Source organism: Anabrus simplex, chromosome 2 (genome assembly GCF_040414725.1).
Source record: "Anabrus simplex isolate iqAnaSimp1 chromosome 2, ASM4041472v1, whole genome shotgun sequence".
Taxonomy (NCBI): Eukaryota; Metazoa; Arthropoda; class Insecta; order Orthoptera; family Tettigoniidae; genus Anabrus; species Anabrus simplex.
The window spans coordinates 908,413,725-908,433,633 of NC_090266.1; the positions used below are offsets into that span (position 1 = coordinate 908,413,725).

A 19,909-nucleotide genomic window follows, 5' to 3' on the forward strand; every position below is an offset into this window, starting at 1 on the left:
CCAGAATTACACTCCACTTCAGTGGTCAGAATAACTTCCTTCTGTTTCATGAAGCCAAACAGCGGAGAGGGTCTCAAGTCATATTTTTTGTAGTCTGTGACAAAGGTACTTAATTATCGCTTTCAACTTCACTAATGATGTCTAACTTTTGTTGAAGAGTCAGCTTCTTACGTTTAGTAGCCATAATGAACGTAGTCCGCTGTATCTCACAGTACAACTCTTTTCACAGACACAAATATAACTCGTAGCACAAGTTGCAACAACACAGGAGCAAAAATAGTGAATGAAACTGGAGATATTCTTCAGTCTGCACCTTCCGTGCAATTCTTAAGCAGTGATAGGAGCCGCGAGACGAAAATACCTAGCCAGTGTAACAGCGCTGCAGCTGTAGGTTAAAGCAGGTGACCTCACTGGAGACATAACCATTGAACTATAGTTAGTGAAGATTCTCCTTTTTCAGATAATGACTGGACATAGGATATTTAAATTCATTATGGTATTATTTATGTATTTTAAAATTTATTATTATTATTATTATTATTATTATTATTATTATTATTATTATTATTTCATTAAAATTATTATGGGTATTATTATTACTGATTGCCATTATTATGGATTCTGTACAATATGACAGCAGAAATCTTGCAGGCTTGATGTATGATATGAAATCAATAATTTTTTAATGGATATTTTAAGGTTAACTAGCGACCCACCCCAACTAAAATGGTCCTAACACCTGAACCGTTAGAGATGGGACAAATGGTTACTTTCCAGTATCATGTTCTCATGTATTCATTACAGTGTAATATTAGGTTGGAGGGAGCCTCTGTGGCTCAGACGGCAGCGCGCCGGCCTCTCACCGCTGGATACCGTGGTTCAAATCCCGGTCACTCCATGTGAGATTTGTGCTGGACAAAGCGGAGGCGGGACAGGTTTTTCTCCGGGTACTCCGGTTTTCCCTGTCATCTTTCATTCCAGCAACACTCTCCATTCTCATTTCATAGCATCTATCAGTCATTAATAAATCACTTTGGGAGTGGCGACCCCATCGTACTAACAGCCTATACCTGCTTCATTCATTACATCCCTGACCTGGTCAATGACTGGAAAACAGGTTGTAGGATTTCATTTCATTAGGTTGGACCATTAGAATATAAAAGTAACAAAATACAAGTTGCAGGTCAACTTTTGGGAGGAACATCCACTATACCTGCTGCCTCTTGCAGCCCTAACCGCACCTTAGTAAGTACTTAACAGCAACACTATTGGTGGTATGAATAAACATGAGTATTTAGTATATACTCAACATTTCTGAGTATATAGTCCACTTCATAAGAATATAAAGTTCATGAGAATATACTCACTGAGTATATACTGATGTCATGGAGGTGGTGTAGTATAAACTCACAATTACAACAGTCTGAGAGTAGATTCTCATTTGTGGGATGAATAAAAGAGAGTACATTCTTAGATTGATGAGTATAATCTCAGTCTGTTTTGAGTAGGGCTGCTATGTGACATAGAGGACTTGGTACCCAACAAAAACTGAGTAAACTTATTGTTGAGGTTATGTGACTGAAGCTGCAGTGTGAATTGTATTTCCTCAAAATAATACAAAACTTGATGTTGCAGCAGAAATTATAATTATCCAGCAGCAATGGCTACTCTTGACTGCACTCACGTTAGGCCTACATATTAGGGTGGAGAATCTGTAAACAAGAAAGGTAATAAATGTATTTTCCTTCTGGATCTTTACGATCATCCAGAATGCCAGGCAGATGTTTCATTTGGAACATTCACTACACAGACCTATACATCAGATACAAATTTCTTTTTTTACTCTCATTTTCACATTAGGCCTATTTATCTACCGAGCGAGTTCGCTATGCAGTTTGGGTCACATATTAGTTAAATCCTGGATTCAGGATACAGGGGTTCGATCCCAACTGAAGATGGTTTTCTGTAGCTTATTTTCTCAATTAACAAATCATGGGGCTGTACCTTGATTAAGGCCGCTTTCCTATCCCCATGTTCGCCATAAGACCTATTGTGTCAGTGCGACGTAAAACAAATAACAATAAATATAATTATTTATTCTTTCGTTCCTCCTGCACATTACTTGTAATTTGGTTTGAGTTAGGCCTAATCCCAAAGCCTAACACGATTTATTAAAATTATGATGAGTATAGCCTACAAAGAAGGAAGGTACCAGTAATGAAAGTATTAACATGCATTTGTGGTTAAAACCATACATTTGTTTCACTCTAATTTTTGTGTTATTCATTATTTGTCATCGTGCACGTTTCTACGTTCTGCCCACGTATGGCTTGTATTTTGGTTTAAATTATTTTCAAAGCTCGAGATATTATGCTAATGAGGAAATATAATAAAACTGTTAGCGTACCATAGGCTACATGCTTTAAATTATATTTGTTATCACACTCTCATTTTCGTATTATTTATCTTGCACGTTATCGCACATGTTTCTACCTTCTACAGTACCGGTACATTGATTATAATTTCTTTTAAACGGACTCTGGAGCATTGGACCTTAAGAACAGAACAGAACAGAATATTCCCGCAAAATGTTATTGGCGGAATATTTGCCATTGCTATAAGTAAAACACAACTTGATGTGCATGCAGACAGTACGGAAATCGAATCTCAGTAGTTGAGGTTATGTATGATCCACATGGCGGTGTGCTTGAGTACCTACTGCATCGAAGGAAAACCTTCTTATTCTTACCAAATGGAGTACAAACTACTTGGGGTGAGAATATACTCCTACTAAGTGCTCATACTCATGAGTATATTCTTTGAGTAAGAACTCAGGTTTTATTCATACCACCCTATATCTTCATCTGGCTTTCCTCTCTCGCACTCTCCCTTTCACCAGCTTGTTACTCACATTCTTGACTATTCCTGGAAAATCGAAACAGACTTTCAACGTATTAGTGCCAGACCTGTAGCTCAGATCCTTTCAAACAGAACAAAGATGGCCTAGGCCACTATAGCTCAATTGGTGGAGCAACCGACGCGAAATCGGGAGGTTGTGGGTTCGGATCCCACTGGTGTCCGGCTGGCCATTTTTGTTCTGTACTTAACATCTCTTCAACACGTACTACATGTACGTAACACGACCTAATACATTGAAAGTCTGTTTCGATTACAATGCGGTCGTGAACATTCAATATTCATTCCTGGAAAATGTTTGCAGTGACCCATATACACTCCGAAAACTAATACTTCGAAACCTTCATTTGTAAAAATCGGCACGATTGCTACATATCTCTGTGTATTCCTAGATATCCAAGGATTTGTATTTAAACAGACACTCAGACCCGACATAAAATTTGTTGATGAACGAGTGATATATATGTACACTTCAGATGCTGCCGGAATAAGAGGCAAGACGTAAGCAGAGTTTAATCCAGAACTCTTTTCCTTCTTTTTCTTTTAATATCGCACCAACATAGACTGATTTTATGGTGACGATGGGATAGGACAGGACAGGACTAGGACAGAAGCAACCGTGCCCTGAACTGAGCAATAGTCCCAGGATTTACTTGGCATGTACATGGGAAACCACCGAAAACCATCTTCAGAGCTGCCGACAGTGGGGTTAGAACCCACGATCTTCCGAATACAAGCTAACAGTTACACGACGCAAATTGTGTAGCGAACTCGCTCTAGAAAGCCAGTATAAAAGTCTCCAAAACCTTCCATCTTCTGCCATAGGATGAAGGTTGGGAATATGCAATAAACAGCTGTGTAAGTGGCTTGTCCAGCGTCTTTTTCTCTGTATCACTCCTTTTCTTTTGTACTGGTAAAAATTATGATAACAGCTGTTGCTGCACTGCCTTGCAGGTTGCAGTCGATGATGATATACTTGAGTACAATGTACATTAATGAGAACTACATTAACAAGTTGAATTTTTAAAATTATTATTATTATTATTTTTTACCTTCTTACAACCCGTTTCTAAGAAACCTGTTTCCCTGTAATTGAGTTTTTGTACACATCAATCGTATCCCTGTCCACAATACGGCATGAAACACGAGATGCAAACTGGGAAGACCATGCGTAACAGTTTCAAGGAACTACTCTTCTGTATGTATCACCACCTGTAAGCCTAATACAAAGCACTTTGAATAACTAAAGAATATCCCTAACCGGTCAGCAAGTAACAGGGTAGGAAAATAAGTTATAAAATTATCGCTCGCACCTGCGTAGGAGTTATAAGCTATAAATTTCATTTTTTTCTGTATTGAAGTGCAATTATAAGAAATAAATTGACAAGAGGGGTCCACCTTTATCAAGTAAATTATATTACATTAGTCTTGGGACTAGTTTCAGCCATTTAGTGGCTATCTTCAGCCAAATAAAAATTAAATAGATTACGTGATAACTAAGACACATGTATACCAGACAAAGACAATGTTGCAGGAATAATTATAACATTAAAATACATATAATAACAAAAATTATGGTTATGATCTTCTAGGAACATTGTTTACATTGCCTGCTTCCTACAACAAGTACATTAATGTACAGTTCCCGATCCACACCTTTGTGTACATGGCCTGCCTGCTTCCCTCAGCAAGTCAGTGCCTGTTCTACATCAGACATCAGAAATTTACTTCATTGCCTGAGGTCCTACGTCAACTTAAAGACATCATATGACTAGAAGATCATAACCATAATTTTGTTACGAGATGTATTTTAATGTTATAATAATCCCTGCAAAATTGCCCCTGTCTGGTATACATATGTTTTAGTTATCACATAACCTGTTTAATTTTTATTTGGCTGAAGATGGCCACTAAGTGACTGAAACTAGTCCCAAGACTGATGTATTATCATTTACTTGATATATTGTATTGAAGAGGTATACTCTCTTGTCAATTTATTTCTTATATACCTGCACAGGAGTGTGCCCTTAAACCCTCCCCCTGGTTTTGCTCAGACAGTTACTTTTGTATTAGGGTCTCCAGTGGAACATAATATTCCTGGAACAGCTTACTATGATGGAATAGGATACATTATCATGTTACGATACGTAACTCCCATGTCCACAAACCGTTCATGCAAATTATGTACTTTAAAGGTTATGTTTATCCTTAATGTGCCCTACAGGAGAACCAACCAACCAACCAACCAACCAACCAACCAACCCAACCCACCCACCCAACCATTTATTTATTTATTTATTTATTTATTTATTTATTTATTTATTTATTTATTTGAAAAGTGTTATTTTTTTACTGCCAACTGGAAACTTGAGTAAAATCGTTCTAAAAGGCAAACGGTTAGAGGTAAGTATATGCGTATGTGGACATTTTTTTAGAGCTTGAACAGGTCTACATATTTTTTGCTTTTATTTGGGGTCTATCGATGACTGTTCAGGCAGCGTAAGCCATGGAAGGCACGACTTACTATTTATTCCATATTTTTTTCTAAAATACATTTTCATTTTGTCCAATATCCATAGCCATTTTCAGTTTCTAATTGCTTTTAATCTTCTGAAATATATCTTTCACCGGTAATCACGTGAAATTTGCAAGAGACCTTCCGTCTAAATGTTTATATTTCGTGAAGTTACTTGTGTCTCACGGCATGTACACGTACGTCAGACATGCCTCTGGGCTATTCAGCTGGTCTCACTGGAAACCGCAATTCGCTCCCATACAGCCGTCATTCCAGTACTACCTACAGTTCAATGGACATAACTAAACAACAGCATCTAGCATGACAATGACTGTTGCTTGCAGGTAACAGCGATTTCCAGAGGCCGTGCCAAAGGAGCACTTTCCTTTAGCGCGTTAACTTGAAACTGAGATTATGTTAAAACGGAAGTTAATTAACAGATAAACAAGTTTTAAAAACTATCTTATCGCAAATTTTTGTTACAACGGAATGTGCAATCGTAATTGATGTGAAATACATTCCTTAGAAGCAGACCTTTCCTTATATCGGAGTTCATTAGAAGGGGGTTTAAATAATATTGTGCTTATGGTGATTTGGCTGAGCCTTACGAAAATCTTCGTTAAAAGCGGGAATTCCTTAAAAGCAGGCACGTTAAAACAGGTTTCTACTGTAGCTCCCCAGACTACTGGATGTAATAGTGCATTGTCCATGAGGGCCCAACCCCTTTGGAACAACAGCAACAAAGGCACGAGTATGATAAAAGATATCATAGAAAAGAACAAGAAATCAGAGAAAACCTGACTGCCAGATTCTGCAACATCCAGAAGCATTAGTGGATTTAATGTGCTTGCAATGAAGCAGAACTTGTGGTTCTAGAATTAGTCTCTTTAGCCAACTAAGAACCCTAAATTGACAACATGATACACTCGGAAAACAATATTGTTATACTCGCCAATGAGTGAATCCCTGTGATATAATTATATGTTTCTGTGGCCACAATCTGCATCCTTCCACCTACTTCACAGTTACAAAAGAGCATAGAACTCAATGTTGATGGCGCATACATCTTTCATGGAACACAACATAACAGCAATAAACAGGCAATCTCCAGTTATACCAGAACATCATTTTACAACAAAAATAACAAACAGAATGTGATATTCTTTGAGGAAAATCTGAACAGAGAGTACTATGTGGATAGTTAAAATTCAGCAAAAATGAAGTAAACATCCTCATGGATCTTACCTTTGCTGCTGGTGTCCATGCAGGGTCAGAATCGGAATCTACAAAATCAGGATCATCAGCTTCAAATTCCTCATCTATATTATCCTCTTGATCAATGAACTGCTTCATACTGGATTTCTCCTTAGCCTTCCGCCGCGATGTCTCTCGCCGAGGTGGTAGCAAGAGTGGGTCCACTGAACAAAGGAAATAGAAAGGATCAGACTAGGATGTAGTACACTCTTGTGAACATTTCATCTCCCACAGGACTGATAAAGGTCAAAGCAGGCATGTACTGATTCTTCATGAACAAAAGTGACTTAAGGCTCGCACAGCGCTTGCTTACCCATATTGTGACCACCCGAGAAATTCTTGTTTAGCTGCAGTGTTAGTTTTCATAATCGTCCAATAAATTCTCGGGTATTGTAATCTATTTGGAAAATATTTTCCATCATTCTCAACAGATGACAGGAGGGTTTCCAGCTGCGTTCATGACATCTTTGGCCTAAAATATGTCTTATATCCTCTCCGTTACATACAACCTGTAACCAGCTGATGAGGTGAACAGAAATGGCAAACGCAAAATGAAAGGTTTTTTACTTATAAAATAAAGGACTACACTGAAGTTGAATATCTAAGTGATATTAGTATTTCTGCTAGTTGTGTGAATAATTCGAATAATTGTTCGGATGATGATCATGTTGGTATTTCTAATGAAATTGACTAAGAAAAACTATGTTGGAAGCAATTGTGATGGTAGGAGATGCTCCTGGGTTTTAGAAATAACACAAACTGAACTTTGTGCAGGAACAGGCTTGATCAAAAGTAGGCATGCAATAACTGATATCATGACAGCCTTCCCATCAAGATTCCCATGGGATTTTTAAAAATAAGTTGAAAATGGAATGGTCCTGAGGTTCTGATTCCACATAAAATGGGAGATTCTCTGGCTATGATCATAATATCAACGGTCGTGTAAAACTACATGCTTGCTTTTTGCTTGATAAAAGTTTACCCAACACATTGTATTGGTGTTTCCTCTTCCTGATCTTTCCCCAATTACTTTGTATTTACACTTCCAGTGAATCTGGTCCAGTTTTACAGACAGATGCCCTTTCTGATGCCAACATTACATTATTCACTATTGTCAGCCCCTATGGTGGTTGGTAATGTGGTGTGATGTACTTATTTGAAAGGGTATGTATTAAGATGAACACCAACACCCAGACCTAAGCCAGAAGAATTAACTATATGTGGTTAATCTATCCGAAATTAGGGGGACAAGAGAATGTATTGTTGTAAACAAGAACCTCGTTTATCCGACCCTCATTAATCCAGATCTCCGGTTTATCCGGATCAAAAATAAAACAAATTTCTTTTTACTTGTACAGTATTTCTTTTACGGGGTCGATTCTTCTTGAATGTCTTTTCTGCCAAGGAGAGTTAAGGACAGGAATTGGAACTAAGTCGGCCACGGTCTATCAAAGGTACCGTCCTGGCATTCGCCTGCAACTGAGAATGTGAAACCGTGAACTCTTCCGAGTTCCTTGACACATTTGTATGCATTCCCGGATGCTCGAACGTGGATGTGAACACTGTAAATGAATGGTTGAAAAATGATGATTCAGGCTACGGCATAATGATAGATGAATAAATGACTGCCTCTTGTTCCTCAGCAGGTAAAAACGAGAGTAATGATGAATTCGAAAATGAAACCGACGCTCCATCAGAAGAAACAATGATCATGGAGATGCAACAATGCAGCTGGACAAATTGATGGCCTATTTAGAATCCCAGACTGAAACCACACCGGCAGAACTGCTGTTAGCAAAACGACTTTGTGATCATGCTGTGCGCAAACGCTATACAAATGTAAAACAGAGAAAGCATTTGTTTTAGTGCATAAAACAGAGTTGAAAATTTAAGAAAAGTGTTCTTATATTTTTTTGTCCAATTGAAAAACGGCGTTACTGTACAACTTATGTTAATATATAACATAACATGTACTGTAGCCTATTTAGTTTGTTTTTTTTAGTTCTCTGGATTATCCAGATTTTCGACAATCCGGACCTGTTCCAGTCCCACTTAATCCGGATAAACGAGGTTCACGTGTATTTGTACGAATAATTAATTGGAGTCAGATTAGAATGGAAGCAACCAGTCCATATTTTATACGTGTAATTTCAGTATTCACCTTGATTATAAGAGGGTACCTAAGGAAAATGACTTTCAGGATGGCAAAGAGTGGGATTTTAATGCATTATCCTTTTAAGGTATGTTCCCAAGGCTGGGTACAGCCCATTCCAGTCCCTTACGCCAGTCATAAATTTGTGGTAATACCACAAATCAATGGTGGGTTAAGTACATACAGGGTGTCCACCAAATCCAGATTTTAAAATTCCCTGACATTTCCCTGTTTTCCAGGCATAAAAACCAGTTTTTTCCCTGACACATGATGACAAAAAACATAATTATAAAGGAAGTGTCAGTAATATTAAAAACATTTTTAAAACTTAATCCAAGAAAATAAATGAGCAATTAATGTGCATATTAAAACTTGGAAGTTTAATTTAGTCTGATTAAATTCACTTTAAGTTTTTTTTACATGTATTACCATTACTGCTTCAGCGAAGAAACTTCTTTGTAGCCACCAACGACTCGAGCTTCTGCCATCACCCTCCACTTCTTTTCTAATTTCAGCAACAAAGCGGCCTTTCTCTTATTTTTTGTAAAGAATCTTCTACTTCCTGTATTTCACGTTTCTCCTTTAGATTTTGAACGTACAAAGCATGAGCACTCCTTGCAGCATGGAGGATGTTCTTATTAATGGAGACCTTTTCAATTCCATCAGGGTTTGGGATAGAATCGTATATTATTCTTTGTGCTACAAGGGATACTTGTAGCATGCTCTCTACTATAATTTCTTTATTAACAGAAAAACCACATTCAAGTGAAGCATTTCCATGAAACAATATTAGTATCATTTTGAGAAAGGAAGCCAACTTTTCTGTTTTCAAATTTACTACTGGAAGAACAGTGCGAAGCCAAAAGTGATCTAACCTCTCGTCTTTAGAATGCAAAGAATTCACTTCTTTCAAAGTATCATTCTCACAAACAGAAGTGAACTCCCTTTGTACATGAATGGCTTCATTACCCGAGATCCATTTGTTTTCAACAAAGGCATTTAAAGCTATCCTTAGCAGTCTGCTGCTTAGAGGCTACTTGGCTACACTTGGATCGAAACAAGAAATTAATTTAGTCAGTTTATATGCTAGCGGTGAGCAGATGTGGCCAACAGCTGGAAACTGCAGATGATGACGACGATATGCCAGCGGTGACCTTTCCAGTAACTATTTGCACAAAGCTACCATTCCTCTCAGACAATCTGTGCAAAACACTAATATATCTCTATCATTGAATCCAGGATTGCCACGAAGTGCTGCTTTAGATGCAGGCAGAAGATTTTCTTTACTGTCTAAATACGTTTTAGGAGATTTTCTGAAGACTGCAGTGACTCAGACTCAACAAACCTTGTCATGATATTTATCATCAATGAAAGATTCATAAAGGAGTGATGCAAATGGGAGATCTGTCTGAAACTTTTAGGAATGGTTCCAAATCTCCAACAAGTGATAATAAACATGACAACTTGGCCTTAAGAACCTTATCTTTAAGTGAAGTTGATACTATTTTGAAGCTGTTACAGCTTGGGATTTTCTTGTCTCTGTTTGTTCCTTCCACATATTTTTCGACATTAGGTAGGATATCTATAGCATGTTCAATAACTTGAAAATTTTCAAGCCATCTTATAGCATAATATTTCGAAGGAAATACGTTTGAACCTGAATAATGTATATAATCAGCACGACTTGCAGGAGCGTAGCGAAACAAGAAGTGAAGAGCAAGAAGAAACTCTGCAATATTCCACTGGGTTTCTTTTACTGCCATTTTATATGAATCGTGCACAGTATGCAAGCCACAAGATCCAATGTTCAACAAAATAGGAGCATCTAGATCATCTAATAAATTACCCAAATCCTGAAGGAACTTTTTATTAACATTTGGACCATCCACTGAAATTCGTAATTTTTTTAGATAGAGTCCTTGCTGTGCTTGCAAAAAACCATTTAACAAATCTGAGGAGGTAGAGTGACCAAGAAACATGGAATCAAAATAAGAAGTGCATACTTCAGTAGTATCGGGATTGAAACAATGAACTACAAGATCTATTTGGCCTATCTGAGAAACTTTATTCAGTGACTCGTCAAACCCAACGGTGAAATGTGTGCACTTACTACCCATCTCAAGAACTTGTTTATGGAAATAGAGAGCCAAACCATGAGTGATTGTATATTCAACTTCTGTTCTGTGCAGTTGAACTTTCAAAGCTGTTTCAGAGTCTGGAAACATTACTGGAAAAAGCTGAGAACGCAATATAGGTCTAATTCATCGAGTTCACCATTCCCCAACAACACAGAATATTCAATAGTAAGCAGATAAAACATTGAAAATTTGATCGATCAATCATATAGCTATTAATATTATTCATTACTTCACATTCGAGATCACACTTTAACTTTTCATTAAAATTTATTCCTGGCATAAAAGACATGCCCTAGATTAATGTTATAAAAACTGAAAAATGTGTTTGTATTACACGGATAAATACGGTATGTCAATTTTATCTGACAGAAGAATGAATTTCCAGATCTTTTCCTGAATTCCCTGACATTTCCAGGTTTTCCCGTTAATTAGCGAATTCCCTGACATTTCCCTGTTTCCCAGGTTTTCCATACGGGTGGACACCCTGACATAGGAAGCTATATTGCTACAGCAGAGACCACTGAGTTGGCCAAAGATTTCAAAGTGAGAATCCAGAACATACCATAAAGAGTTAAGCAAATACACAACAATGAGAGCTAATACAAATCTTGGATACTTATTGTGCTGCAGAGACGAAGTCAGCAATGAAACTGTGACTGGAAACAAGCCTTCCTAAATTATAAATTACACTCGTTTTGTATTTAAAGTTAGTCAAGAGCAGCCCATGCATCATATTTCGCAGGACCAACTGCTTTTCAGTTCATAGGAAAGTGGAGTCAGTGGTAAATATAACAATAGGGATGTATAGAACTAGCACCGATAGAGCGCACTGCTGTTGTACTGGGTAAGCGCAATGCACTCTTCATTTGTCTTCTGTGTACTCATGCCGCTAAATATCCACAAATTTAAGTTGCTTAAATTGTTATTTTCGTGACTATGCCGAGCTATTGCAGTGTTCCTCTTTGAAAAAGTCAGGGAAGCTCATTTTCGTTTCACCAATTTCCACAAAATAAAGAAATGAGGAAGAAATGATTACATGCTATTAGAAGGAAAAATTTCGGTGAGAAGAATCTGACCGAAAATATTAAAGTGTGTTCCCATTATTTTCAATCCGGTGACTTCACGAAAACTAAGTAGGGCAAGTGCAATTTACGAAGGGAAATAATTCCCATTTTGTACCTACAAACTGATTAGGCATTTTGATAACAGCCACCGAATTTATGGGTTTGTATTTAAAGGTGAGAGAGCAAGATTAAAACCGGGCGCTGTTCCATCGCTTTTTCCGTGGACCACGAACATTTAAAAAACAAAACAAGGAAGAGACCCTACACCAGAAAATTGCCGGATTACCATGATAAGCCTACAATATTGGAATATGCAGAAATCACCTCCTTTGAAGTACGGGATAAAATCGTGAATATACCCGAAGAAGTGAATGTTACATTTGTGACTCCCATTTTCAAAGACATCAGCACTCAAAAAATACTACAGGTGATTTGGTTGTTGAGCAAACAATGCGTAATCCTGATGCCATATTGCTTTATACAGGATTTGTAGACGTCGAACATTTTAATTCGGTGTTTGCTGTTCTAAGAGAAAAAAGATACAATTTACAGATATTCTCTCTTGAACCCAGACTGTGTTTCTTCTTGACAGTTATGAAGCTAAGGACCAACAAATCTGACAAAGAACTAGACCTTAACTTAGGAATCCATAAAACTACTGTTGGGAGAATATTTAATGTTTGAACTAATTTCATGTACTGCCAATTTAAAGAGTTGAATAATTGGCCTGATAGAGAAAATGTCCTTGAAAACAGCCCCCTTGCTTTTAGATAGAAATTCCCCTCAACTAGAGTTGAACCCAGAGTTGAACTGGTGCAACTGAGAATTATAATAGCAAAACTTGTTCCAAGGGCAAACATTCCACTTTCATAGGGCTAACTAGCCTCAACCGTTTAGTAGGGGGATGCTGGAAAGTTTATAAATTTTGGCTGCATTTTTGTTGATATATTATCCCGTTAAAAACAAAATAATTATTACTGAACGTAAATTTAACCAAACTCATAAAATTTTTCTATTTCAGGTCTACTTAGTTTACTGTGCTTTTTTTTTCCTTGTGGCTTTACGTCGCACCAACTCAGATAGGTCTTATGGCGACGATGGGATAGGAAAGGCCTAGGAGTTGGAAGGAAACGGCCTTGGCTTTAATTAAGGTACAGCCCCAGCATTTGCCTGGTGTTAAAATGGGAAACCACAGAAAACCATCCTCAGGGCTGCCGACAGTGGGATTCAAAGCCACTATCTCCCGGATGCAATCTCATAGTTTCGTGCCCCTAACCGCACAGTTTACTGTGCTGTTGCAAGTTAGTCTATGTAATGGAAATGGTCTCTTCTAAAGGAATACTCGAGTACATATTCTTGATGTTGACGGTTGCTAATGAATGATAAGTCTGAATTGTGAGGTTTTTGGTGTTGTTACAAAATTCTAATGTGTTTTTAATGGAAGTTTTTGCTTGAATCACACTTAGATGCAGCGCGTAATCTTCCATCAACTTATTGGGACGATTTTCTCAGGCACACACTTTACAAAATAGAAAACATTTCTACTAAGAAACTGGACAATCTCAACAAGAAAATTGATAACCTCAAAAAAATGCATTACCAACACAAACAATGAAGTTCTCAAGGAAAATATTTTCAACGCTCCCCCCATCATAAATATTTCCAAGACAACTTTTTGTCTGTCTGTCTGTCTGTCTGTCTGTCTGTCTGTCTGTCTGTCTGTCTGTCTGTCAGGTCATCAGCCCAGAGGCTGGTTGGATCCTCAAATAGCACCACCAAAGGTTATGCAGTTATAAGGAAACCGCAAAAACCAATGGCAGCACCAAAATGAGGCATACTAGGCAAGACGAGGAGTGAGGTAATTTGCCATTGCTTTCCTCACTGGGTCAGAAAGTGCTATTGCAGCACGACTGACCCTATGAGCAATCCCTTTCATAACACTCAGATGCACTAGTCGTGCTCTGAATGTCATTACTCGGCACCACCCATACCCCAGCAGCTTCCATATTGTCACAGCCATGGACGAGACTGGGACTTCGGTGAAAGCTACACTTTACTCCGGCCTGTGCCAAGGGATGGATACAAAAGTACTGTATCCATCAAGAAATGGCAGCAGGCACCGATAACCTTTTATGAAAGTGAAATAGAAATATTGAGCAGAGGCCCAAAATTTAATTGGAGTCCGCGATCCAGATACCCTAGTTACCGAAACGGAACACGCGATTAGTGAACTCCCTACACAACAGGAAGAAATTAGTTTGAAGCAAAACAAAAAGATTAACCAAACTAATTAACAACCAGAAAGACATACGTACCAATAACTCTACCCAACGCCAACAAATCAACCAATTAAAAGAGAAAATAAAAACAAACAATCTCATAGTTACATAAGCGGACAAAGGAAATACTACCGTCATCTTAGACAAGGAAGACTATGTCAAAAAACCACCAGCTTTTTTCAAAGATAAAATTACAGAATAATCAAAAAAGACCCCACCAAAAGAATACAAAAAGATCCGAAACTTTTACTTAAGGACACTTCATTCATACTCAGCGAACAAGACTCCAGTAAATTAATAAGCATTAATCCCAAGCTTCCAACAGCAAGGGAACTCCCTAAAATCCATAAAGAAAACAGCCCATTAAGACCAATAAATAATTTTAAACCTAGCCCTACCTACAAATTACCGCAATTCATCCAAAAATTCCTCAGAAAACACTATGTCATTCAAGCAAAAACTTCCATTAAAAACACATTAGAATTTTGTAACAACACCAGAAACCTCACAATTAAATCTTATCGTTCATTAGCATACTTCGACATCAAGAATATGTACTTAAGTATTCCTTTAGATGAGACCATTTCCATTATACAGAGTAACTTGCAACAGCACAGTAAACTAAGTAGACACGAAATAGAAAAATGTACTAGTTTGTTAATTTACATTCAATATTAATTATTTTGTTTTTAACAGGATAATATATCAACAAAACGGCCTTCCAATGGGATCTCTGGCATCGGGCATCATAGTGGACATTTATTTAGACCATCTGGAGCAAACACACATCAGCAAAATGGAGCACATTTTCTTCTGGACAAGATTTGTCGATGACACCTTCATATTTTAGATGGAAGACATACCAACAGCCTAACCATAGTAGATGAGTTAAACAAGCTGAGTCCCCATATACAGTTCACATTGGAAACAGAATCCCACCATTCTTTAAATTTTCTGGACTTAACAGTCACAAGAAATTAACACTTCCTTTTTTATGACATATACAGAAAGCCTACACAAACCAACAATACTATTAAACAACTTTCAGTCCATCCTAATTCCCATTTTAAAAAAAGCCGCTTTTTATAGCTTGGTTCACAGGGCATTCAATGTACCATTATCTCATCCCAACATAATGAAAAGAACTTGATACCATCAGGGCAATAGCTTATTGTAATGGGTATAACAGAAGGTTCATCGACCGAATAATAACTAAAAATAAAAAATAAACCAAAATCTACTCTTATTAAAGAAAAGAAGCAGAAGGACAGTTATTCAGTTTTCACCTTCAACAACGATTCTGTATACTAAATAACAAACTTGTTTAAAAAACACAGAGTAAAAATAGCATTCGGGAAAACCAACAACAATCTATCTCACATCCACAATCCAAGGACCGTGAATAAATTTGACAAGTTTGGTAAATCAGGTATTTACAGATTACAGTGCCAGTCTTGTTTAGCACGCTACATCGGACAGACAGGGAGAAGCTTTAACACCTGGTACAACGAACATATTAATGCAGTCAAACAGAACAGGCATTCTGCCAAGGAAATACATATGCACGAATCCAATCACAATTTTTCCCATGTAGACAAGGACTTACAAATTATTCAAATTATGGAAAAGGGACCCCTGCTCAATATCATGGAAAAGTTTTATATATCGCTGGATCAACGAGTCAATTTTAATCACAATCTGAATGAATCCATTGAGAAAACAAACATTCTTTACGAGGCCATCCACCCCCTTATTATCAAGACGTATATAGGCAGAACAGCGTGACAACGGATCACTCCCCCACTGTCTCGCATCCCCTCCACACCACAGCCAATCCAAAACAAGTCACCGCCCTTCCCCCGCCACTCTCAAAGCCAGCAATAAGCTCCACACAGTCACAGACGAGCAGTGTTAATTCCTACTTTTCTGGCGGCAGAGTAACGAGAGCGAGGAATAAGGGAGTAAGTTCTATCAAACCACTTTCCAATAATTAAATCCGAACACACACATTAGTTCTCATTTTTTTCTTTCTTTTTCTTCTTCCTGAGGCATCCACCTTTTACGATACTGTGCCATACAACCAAGGCCATACCATAATTCAGCTTTTACCTCAACAACAATAACAGCGACCGTTTCAACAAGCAGATATTACAAAACAACGAAGGATGTTCCCCCAACTCCTCAGCTACTCGTTTTTAACTGCAAATTGTATTAACATAGGCATTGTCAAGTTTGATACATGTTTTTATCCTCCATCGACGATTCAACTACCGATATTTGAACATTTTAACATATGTTTCTTATATCCACAGTAACAAATCAGAACCGCACAGTATTCCTCAACTTCAAGTTTTTATGCATTATCTTAAAGCTTTGCTCAACATTGTACAAATGCACTGCAGTCATCTGTGACCTGGATCCTAGAACGTTCTGTAAATGCCAATGTGTTTTATGTCATATAACCCATGTCAACCATTGTAAATATATTTAAAGGCATATTTCTTATTGTTTGTTGTTACGATCCTTTGATTTATTTATTTTATTATGAACTGATGATGATTCCAAGGGAATCGAAATCGGTTTTCACTGAATAAATATTATATATTGAGTTGAATGGTGGAACATCTCTCAATTAATTCCTATTATAGGCCTATACGTATTTAGTCGTCGTAAGCAATTCCGCTCAATTTAATTTAATACATCTTCATTCCGAATAATTTACATATTCCAGAAGGCTTACCGGGATCCATTGCCACCTTTGCATACGCAACTCACTGCAGAGACAGTCTTGTCACGCACTGTATTGGGAATATATGCAATTTACCTTAATTTATTACAAGGCTAAAAGATGAAAGAACCATTCAATTAATAAAACACTCAGATTATCTGGCATCACCCTGTTTTTTTTTTTTTTCATTTACCTTCTAGAATGTAAAAATTATTTAAAAATTATTTCACTAAGTAGATTATAAAATCTCTCACTACAACTGAGTACTGCACCCATATGACTGAATAATACTAATAATGTGCTTTCTTTAAGATGTTAATAAGGCAAACTTACAGTTGTCTACAACTGAATGTTCTTTTACTTGATAATGATCAGAACCATGACATTCAGCATCATCCAATCATTCAAGATATGTATTTACATTTCTATCTCAATTTACCATACTATATAGTCGTTTAAAGAAAATCATTTTAAAATCAGTCAGGTATACATTTTTCAGAGAGTTGACAAGCCCCTCTCTATTTCCAGTTTTGAAAGTCCAGAAGCTATCACTACCCCTTAAGCAACTTGGAAGGCACAAAGGATATCGCTCTTAAATATGGAACCGTATATTATAATATAGGAAGTACAGCAACCCTGATCACAGCATTCACTAGGAATGTGAGAAAAAAATTAAATTCTGAATGGCCACCACCACGACTCAAATGTCCCGGATCCGTCACCATCCAACTTTGTCTTTCAAATCTGTTATTTCAATTACTGAGCAAGTTGGCTGTGCGGTTTGGGTCGTGCAGCTGTGGGACTGCATTTGGAAGAAAGTAGGTTCGAATCCCACTGTCAAAGTCCAGAAGACTGTTTACCGTGGTTTCCCATTTTCAAACCAGGTAAATAATGGGGCTGTAGCTTATGGCCATGGCGGCTACCTTCCCAATCCCAGCCTTTTCCTATACCATCATTACCACAAGATCTATATGTGTTATTGCACCGTAAAGCAAACTTTTAAAAAAAGTTATTTCAATTATCAAATATTCACAACTATGGAGCCTTTTTGATAGCAAGTACAATTCCAAACACTGCACTGAAATCAAGAAGTGAAGAAATTCAATAAAGGTTTACTAGCCTGTACATCATTTCCTGGTAATGAAATTACAATACTTTAACTTCTTTTGTTGAAGCATGAACTCTTCAAGAGAACAGAAAGCAATCAGTTAAAGAGCTGTTTTACTTGTGGATAAAGGTGCAAGGACAAATCACAATTCCTAACTTACGATACAACTAGCAATCAAATTTCTTGGTAGAGGAGAAGCTGATGACCTCCCAAAGCAAAAATCACTGACATTATCTTGTAGAAGGAAACAATATGTAATGTAAAGTTCTGCATTATCCAAATAACACTAACATCTGTGAATTAACTATGGAAGGAAGGCATTTCATGTAAGCTTATAGCTTTACGGGACTGTTGCCATTGTGATCTTAGCCAAGGCATTTCACAATGTTATGTTCTCGGCTAATGGGTTGTGTAGTGTACATGTCACACAGGTTTAGTACAACACAAAAACAAAACAACATGATATGGGATCAACCCAAGTATCTCTTCGTGTCAAAGGAATTGCTTGGATAAATCATCTACCATGACATATCCTGATTTGCTGGCTAAGGTACTTACTGTGCTGTTGACACTGCAGTCAACCACCCTTGAGTTTTGACTGACTCACTAAAGGTTTAACTGAAAAAATTATTACAGCTCAAGACCACATTAACTTCCTACTTGCTTTCTAAGCTTTCAGATCATATACTTTACACTGAGTACATATCACAAAGATGTTTAATACAGAGCTGAAATGACAGCATGATCAGGGAATAAATCACGAACCTCTTCCTGTCTGGAGATTTGCTCTGGGTACTGAACTATTGTTACCTTTGGTTATTGGTTCCATGTCGCACCAACTCAGGTAGGTTTTATGGCAACAATGGGATAGGATGTGGCTAGAACAAGGAAGGAAAGAAACATGGCTTTAATTAAGGTACAGCTCCAACATAAACGTAGTGCAAAAAAAGGAAACCACAACAAACCATCTTCACAGCTGCTAACAGTGGGGTTCAAACCCACAGTCTCCTGAATCCATGCTATCAGCTATAAGGCCTGAACCACAACCACAACTTGTTCAGTCTATAGTGACATCTGTATAGTATTATCACGCATTGGTGGGTTAGATAAATAAACACAAACTGGTAGCATTAAACTTCTGAGATTTATTAACCAAGTACACAGTTACAATTAACATTAACAATTACACAGTTCGCACTCTCTCTCTCTCTTATTCTCACTGTTCATTCGCACTAATTCACACTCCGTCCTTGTTCACTAGTACAGAACACTATCGCAGTCCTCAGTTCACAGTCCGCGTGCGACAGTCTCGTAGTTCAGGATGATGTCTGTTGTCCTCTCACTCTGGTAGAACTCCATTCACAGCCCCATGCTGGTATCCAATCCTCTCTCCCACGCTGCAAAAGCACTCAACATTCGCTACACAGCAGCTGGCCCGAGACACAACCCACAGCAACAGACATACAGAACGAGTCCTCAGTTCTTTCTTCAGGCGGACACTCCAACAGACCGCTTCACTCAAATCAGGTTGTAAATCACACTCAGCCACTGAGCTCGACTCCAACTACTTGAACTCGAATGGACTAACTGGCAAGCCACTCCAGTCTTATATATGTAACTGGTCCAATCGTTCCAGAACAGTACAGAAGCTGGATGCATCCAGAAACCTTGCACTGTAGAAGACTCCAGGTTAATCAACTTGCAATTTCAATTTGACCGCCGCTCCGCCATGGGTGAATAGAGAAGGGGCCACCT

The 19,909-nt window shown here is 37.8% G+C and overlaps 1 protein-coding gene across 9 annotated transcripts in view; it reads right to left on the reverse strand.

The window, feature by feature from the left end:
* LOC136864547 (serine-rich adhesin for platelets) overlaps positions 1-19,909 on the reverse strand; it is a 709,539-nt gene that overhangs the window by 486,813 nt on the left and 202,817 nt on the right. For all 9 annotated transcript variants that reach the window (XR_010859329.2, XM_067141675.2, XM_067141673.2 and 6 more), the window contains exon 3: positions 6,677-6,849. Coding sequence is in view for 8 of the 9 variants with exons in the window: in XM_067141675.2 (XP_066997776.2) it covers positions 6,677-6,849 (173 nt within the window). In the remaining variant the exon portion in view is untranslated. The remainder of the gene's footprint in view (positions 1-6,676; positions 6,850-19,909) is intronic.